General features: G+C 33.5%; 1 protein-coding gene across 1 annotated transcript in view; it reads right to left on the minus strand.

Annotated features, from left to right (window-relative positions):
* Nucleotides 1-7,886, minus strand: part of UBE2E3 (ubiquitin conjugating enzyme E2 E3) — a 147,721-nt gene that overhangs the window by 1,052 nt on the left and 138,783 nt on the right. Inside the window, exons 3-4 of the mRNA XM_007936306.1 lie at nt 5,117-5,249; nt 1,087-1,251 (exon numbers count right to left, since the gene is read on the minus strand). Of these exons, the coding sequence (XP_007934497.1) occupies nt 1,087-1,251; nt 5,117-5,249 (298 nt within the window). The remainder of the gene's footprint in view (nt 1-1,086; nt 1,252-5,116; nt 5,250-7,886) is intronic.

Below are 7,886 nucleotides of genomic sequence, written 5' to 3' on the forward strand. Positions count from 1 at the left end.
CTTCCCTCCCACCCCTGGTAACCAACAAAGAAAATGTCCTCCAATATATAAACATTTCCTTAACTTTTACAATAACGGACTAATACAATAGTAAATTCATTTTTTAAGATTAATTTTATTTTTCAAAAATTAAAATATGTACGTATGGTATATCTGTAGTGTACTAAACAGCCAGTAAGAGTCTCTTCCTTCTCTTTCTACTCAGAAATTTCTCTCCCTGGCAAACCACTGTTAGTCTTTTACAGAATTTCTTTCCAAAGAATTACACACATTTATAAAAACACTATCTTTCTCACTTAAAGAAAAAAAAAAAAAAGCGTTCTTTTTAATAGCTGTATTCTCTGTTGATTTTGTTCCAATCTTTTGCTTTGATAAATGATGCTACAGTGAGTATCTACCTAAAACCTACATACATATCTACCCTCCTCCCAATCAATCTACAGTGCATGTAGAACTACTGGCCCTAAGGTAATAGTAATAGCCTTTGATGATTTATCAATTTTTTTTCTTTTAAGTTAGTCTACTTCTTTAAAGATGATCACATAGTTAAGACTTTATATATGAAATCCTAGGCCTAAACATTACTTGATCAAGTCCAGTTACTCATGTTAAAGTATTATGTGGCAGTTACAAAGTTCTTAAAAAAATGTGAGTTTATATTATCATAATCCAGTCCAACTCTCTTATCAACAACTTTTATATCCAATACTACTATATCTAATATAACTATAATTGATCATTAATCAAAAAAAGGAGAACAAAGAGTCTCTTAATTACTAAGTGCTTGCTTTAAAGCACACTGCAATACAGAAGGAGTGAGAAAAAATGCCAGAGATACTGCTTTACTCCTAGGAGAAGTGGTTTGTACAGTTAAATAATTTAGAAAGTAGACTAATGATGAGAGAAAATAATTGTAGGGTGGTCTGCTAATAGCAAATGAAATGCAATTATTAAGAGACTTTCAGTCTATCCTAAATGAAAGGATACAGGTAATTTCAACTTATTACGCTGATCTTTTTACCAAAACCATTCACTTTTCATTCTATATTTAACCTAATCAAGAAAATGCACCTACTCCTCACTTACTATAAATATTTGCTTACCAGGGTTGCAGTCTGTCAAAAGGGAACAAATAGACAGCAAAACCTTTGAAATAGTCAAAGCAGGACTCCAGTTATCCTTAAGGATGTCCAGACAGATGACTCCCTGACTGTTGATGTTGCAGTGATAGATTCTGGTTCGGAAAGTAACCTAAGGGCAGTTATGTTAAAAACAGAAAGCAAATGAATGCTTTATTAACAACTGGAATTCTCCCAACAGAAATAATAGATAACACATCACTAATGATACTAAATAGCAGATAATTTAACTGTGAAGTTAATCGTAGATTATTTTTAAGTAATAACAAAATGGTTTCAATGTAGCAATTTTGTTTTTAACCCATACAGAGGGAGCTATTTATTTTATACCAAAGTGGGTAGTTGATCTGATTAATCTAAATGAACATTTAGTTTAATATAATAGTTTAATCTATGTATGTGTTTACATGTGTACACACACACACACACACACACACACCCCTGAGTTTTAAAGACAGAAAGTGAGGAACAACAGAAATGTTATAGGGCCAAAAAAATAAAAAGACTTAAAAAAAGTAATAAAAATAAAGAGCAGAGTACATTAAGTTTCTTATTAGGAGAAAATGTTAGTACCATTTCAGCTACTTCTTATCACAAGTATAAGAAAATACTGAAGAAGGACCGTGAGGAAGGATGGTTAACTCATCAGCACTATCTGCCTTTTTATTTCTCACCTTCTCATTCCCACACAGCTGGATCACTATCTTATTAAACTAAGAAAGTAAAATAAAATAAACAAGGTCTTCAGTGACTGGATAAAGGAAACCAATTTATCCCTGAGATGTTATGAGAAAAAGAAAAGAAATCATAGTAACAAATATTGAATGAAGAGTTTTGATATAACCACAAACACAAATACTAACTGGGTAGTTAATTTGTGAACTGGCGTGGCAAAGAAATAAAGGCAAAGTTCCTGATCTCTTGGACCTTGCAGTATAATGTGATCTCCAAAGTGGGATCTGGAAAGAAAATAGTAAACTTTCAATAGCATGTTTTTCTATTTTTGAAAGATACAGGGTTTAAAAAAAAAATTAGAGACCTTTGGTTTAGTAGAGAAGAAGAGAGTATGGGCCTCTAAAACGGCTCTGTCCAATATGGTAAACACAAGCCACATGTGAATAAAATATGGCTAGTAAAACTGAGGTGGGCAAAAGGGTAAAAGACATACCACATTTCAAAAACTTAGCACCAAAAAGAGAATGTAAAATATATAATTAATGATATTTTATATTGATTATATATTGAAATGATAATACTTTGGATTTATTGGGTTAAATACACTATTAAAAATTAATGTTACCTATTTAGTTTTACATTTTTTAAGGTGGCTTCCAGAAAATTTAACTGTACATGTATAATTCATACTGTTAGTACTGCTGTGAAATATGGAAATAAAATATGTCCAGGTAATTGACTGTTGTTACTCAACAAGTATAAAAGAGTAGTTTATGAACATAATACAATTAGCATTTTGAATCCTTTCAGCTATTAACAATCAACAAACACAATATCCATCAGCTATTAACAATCAACAAATACAACAGTATCCATGACCAAAAGAGAATTAATTATTCTTCAAGTTCAAAACTTTATCTAAACTTTAAAAATAATTAGTACTATACAGACGTAATGGTATCTAACATCAAAATGGGCTCTGGTGGCATAGTGCCTAAGGCATTTGACTGCTAACCAGAAGACTGGTGGTTCAACCCACCAGTCACTCCTTGGAAGGAAGACTGGGCAATCTACTTCCATAGAGATCTTGCCTTGGAAACCCAAGAAGGGGTTGCTTGCTATGAGTCAGATCAGACTCGATGACAGTGAGGCTTTTTTTTTTTTTTTCCAGAACTTACTTATTTTACACTTATAGAAATCTTACTTATTTTTCACTTGTCCAAGTAAAAATCAGTAATACTAAAAAATTACCTTAGCAAAAAGACTGAACTAATATTAAATATTTAAAAAATGGAAAACTAAACCCATCACCATTAAATTGAGAAATACTAAAATATTGAGACTTCAGCAAAAGTATTTAACATGCTAAATTTATGCATAACCATTACATTAATCAAAATAATTCCAATGAATGATAAATAGAACCATATTCTGAAACCCTTGTATTAATCAACTGCCATTTTATACTGAAAGGTGCTAAGAAAAATCTAAAGATCTTTTCCCTCTGTAATTTTCCTCTCTTGTATGGAATTTTGTGTAAAATAAAATTTTGCTAACTCTTCAACATACAAAAATAGCAACCCCTCCTTGGGTTACCAAGTTGGTATGTCTACAGACGTCGATTGCCCCGTCTTCCTTCCAAGGAGTGGCTGGTGGATTTGAACTGCCAGCCTTCTGGTTAGCAGTCAAATGCCTTAGGCACCAAGCCACTAGAGGTCCCGTAAAAAACTAGGCATATAGAAATAAATATCATTATTTACTTAAGAGCTACTCTACCAAAGTTTCATTTTGTCCCTCCTATAAGAAACAGTGAGTTTGGATTTTTTTTTTTTTTTTAAACATCACCATCAGAGGAGCTCTGATGGTGCAGTGGTTACAGTATTTGGCTGTTAACCAACAGGTTAATGGTAGTTCAAACCTACCAGATGCTCTGCAGGAGAAAGATGCAGCAGACTGTTTCTGTAAAAATTTACAGTCCTAGAAACACTACAGGGCAATTTTATCCTGTTCTCTAGTATCCCTATGAGTCAGAATTGACTTGATGGCAGTGGGGTTGCTTTTGGTTAATATGCACCATTTTGAAAGTGAATACAATTATTATTAACATGAGGGTTTAGCCCCTCTATTTTGATTAATTCAGCAAGATAAAATTCGGCAGATCTGGGAGCATTAAACGAGATCATTTAAATATTAGATTCTGATGGGATCCCAATGTAAAACACTCAAATATTACATGAAAGCTGTAGTTAAGAAAAAATACCTCAAGGTACTGGACCTCTGTGTCTGCAATGTGAGATAAACACCACTAGGTGGAATTGTTACTACTTGGTTGGATATGGTTCTGAAAATTAATCTCTAAGCAGAATTAAATAGTCTGACCTTTAAAAAAATTAGACACACACACTCTAAATTTCATTCACACACACTGGCTTTAAGTTGCTATATACATTTTAAATAGCATGGGAAACATAAGGAACCATATTGAAAAGGAAAACATTTCATCAGAATTACAGGTTTACAGACTTGATACACACTTTTCCCTGACACGTCAGAAATCTCTGTAATAATTATGCTCAGGCTTCATTTCAGTAGTTTTTACCTTCTGGTATGAGTGTTTTAGAATGAGAAGTGAGGAAAGGAAACCATTCCATAACTGTTATGTTTAAGCTTTGCAAAATAATTACCAGTCGTTACAAGGTACAACTCAACCCTTCTCCATTTGTTCTCTACCACATTCATACTTCAAATGAACAAGGCAACAAGGAGACAGGTGTAGCCCAGCCACCCTGTTTTCATTACTACATTGAGTACATTGTACCCACTACTCAGAGGGCAGAAAATGAGTTTAGTAAATAGTATCTGTTCCTCTCTTCCTTGTTATGGGTTTTCTAATTCTCAGCTTATCAATAAAGACCAGTTATGTAGCACAAAATTAAAGTTATATAGTCCTTACTTCTTGAAGCTGTTAAAAAGGGTTAACATTTTATCCTAATGTTTCTTAAGGAAGGTTTACAGGATGTTTCCTCATTGTGATCAAAAATCCAAAATTAATTTGATATATATATATATTTATTTACACTGAACCATTAAACTTTTTTTTTCTGCTGATTACAAAGTTATTTATAAAAGGCAGTTCAATTACTTTCACAATTTTTAAATTCTTGGTTACTTAAGCATTTCTGTTTCAATCTATAAAAAATATAATGAAATAAAAACAGGCACACATCAGTATACAATCTTCGGAATAAACTGATTTTGGAAGAAAAGGGTAAGTATTAAATAATACACTTCTAAATTCTTACCTTTGGTGGCTTAAATGGATAATCTGATGAAAATGTAATATCCAGAAAAAACACACCACCTTCATATACAGAACCTGGTGGACCAAGTATAGTTGATCTCCATTCATAAATGTTATCTCCTTTAGGGCCAGCACTATTTAAAAGAAATTAAAAATCAGTGTGTACATCTGTAAGCAATGCATGTATGTTAGTATCTTAAAATCAATTAAGTATTAAAAGTAAATTAGCACCATGTGTGCACATGTGTGTATAACTTCTCACTTGGAAATACTTCAAACTTACAGTGAAATAACAAGATTAGTACAAAAAAACACCTGTGTACTTCTTACCCAGAAACTCCTGTTAGTATTCTGTCACATTTGCTTTACCACTTCTTTCTCTTTACACACACACACACACACACAAACACAAACACACACACATTTTTCTGAGTCATTTGAGAGTAAGCCAGATCCATCATGGTCCCTTCCCTAAAAATAACCTATGAAACCGCAGTAAAGTTTTCATCTTTGGTAAATATAATGTCTATGTAATACTTTAGGAGCTCTGGTAGCATAGTGGCTAAAGCACTTGACTGCTAACCAGAAGGCTGGCAGTTCAAACCCACCAGCCACTCCTCAGAAGGAAGGTTGGGCAATCCTACTTCTGTAGTGATACTGCCTCGGAAACCCAAGGAAGGGTCGCTATGAGTCGGGGCCGACTCGACGGCACATAACAACAACAACAACAAATGTAATACTTTAATCTACAACCAATATAAAGATTTTGTCAATCCACCCAATAATGTCCTTTATTGCATTTAATTTTCCTGTTGACAAACATGATCCAGTCTTAGGATAATGTAAGTCCTTTATATTTAGTCTCATTTAATAGGGAGTTCTTCAGACTCTGACTTTTGTAACACTGACATTTTTTATGAATACAATACTTCAAAAAAGAAAGAGTGTACAAAATTTTTGTGCTTGTCTAATGTTTCCCTTATGACTGGATTCAGATAATGCATTCATTCCTGGCCAGAACAGTACCTAAATGATATTGTGTCCTGGTCAGGGTATCACATCTGGAGGCACATGGTGTCCACATATTCCTCAATGATTATGTTAATTTTGATCACCTAGAGAAGGTGCCGAGTTCTCCACTGTTTAGGTACTATTTTTTTTTCCCTGAAACCAATTGAGGCCAGATGCCTTAGGACCATGCAAAAACATCCTGTTACTCATCAAAATTTCTCCCCTATACTCTCCTATACATTTGTGATTCTAATCTTTACTGTGATGGTGGCAAAATGATGGTTTCCAATTCTACCACTCCCTTTACATTTACTAGAGGGCACTCAAGCCCACTAGTTCTTCTGTACATACAAACCCACATATGCATTATTTTTATTGGAACAGTCTCATGGATTCCTTCTTATTCTCAATGCCTTATAATTTATTATTACTTTTAATTATTTTGATGCTCAAATTATCCCAGATTGGGGCCAGTGAGAGCCCCTTCAAAATGGTTCCTAGATCCCAATGACATGCTGCCATCTTTTTTTTTTTTAACATTTCCTCGTTTCCTGGCATATTAAGATGTTCCAGGTTCCAAGTCTTCGACTCAGTCATTTCTCCAAAGAGCCCTAGTTACTTTTAGCAAAGAAACTAAAATCTAATTGTTAGGTGCTACCAAGTCCCAGTTACATTGTGACGCATTGTACTCAACAAATTTTTATTTCATTCATAAAATGCAAGTGAGAGAAGAGTCAAATAAAATCTAAATTCATAATTATTTGTTGGTAAGACTACATGAATATTCTTTAAACTCTCTGAATATAATTTTTATTTTTTTCTAACCTTTAAATCATAAATTAACTTTCTGAACATCTGGCTGTATAAAGTTTTCTTTCTTTTAAGGTAGCCGTCAGTTTAGAAATGATCTGTATGTTTGAATTGAAAGTTAAGTATAAATCAGCACTGACAAATCAACCCTATTAAGTACAACAGGACATTCATGAATAGTTGAAATGATTTAATTGTACCTTATTAACTCTCTAAACGCAAACTGTAAAACTTCAGATAATTGATGCCGTCAATACTCAAATAATATGCTCTCAAAAGTGATGATTACAGAAAAGGTATAAAAACTTGATATGATAAAAATGTTTGGAGGTTTTTTCAAAAGTCTATTTTAAGGCAGAGATATATGCAAGATAAAGTCTTGCTATTTTCACCTATTTGGAGAAAATATACTTTAAAATAAATACCACTTTATAATTTTTAATTACAGCCAGCAACTAGATATACTGACATCCTAATGGTTCATTGTTCTGTCATCTTTTGAGAAATCAGGTATATTCACTAAGTGAATTTCCATTTAACTAAAAAACATGCAACGGAGTATCAAATTTGGAAAAAAAAAATTAACTACATTCTATAATATCTTTTTCTAAGGCATTTGACTGCTAACCAAAAGGCTGGCAGTTCAAACGCACCAGCCACTCTTTGGAAGGAAGACTGGGCAATCTACTTCCACAAAGATACAGCCTTGGAAACTCAAGGAGGGGTTGCTATAAGTCAAATTGACACAAGGGCAGTGAGTTTGGTTTTGGTTTGACTCAAAGTAATCATTATAATTAAGTGATAGTAGAAGAGACTTGTACAGCATTGTTGTTGTTGTTGTTATGTGCCCTCGAGTCGGCCCCGACTCATAGCGACCCCTCCTTGGGTTTCCGAGGCAGTATCACTACGGAAGTAGGATTGCCCAACCTTCCTTCCGAGGAGTGGCTGGT

Source organism: Orycteropus afer, unplaced genomic scaffold, assembly GCF_000298275.1.
Source record: "Orycteropus afer afer isolate SDZICR_OR568_19922 unplaced genomic scaffold, OryAfe1.0 scaffold00001, whole genome shotgun sequence".
In the NCBI taxonomy this organism is placed as follows: Eukaryota; Metazoa; Chordata; class Mammalia; order Tubulidentata; family Orycteropodidae; genus Orycteropus; species Orycteropus afer.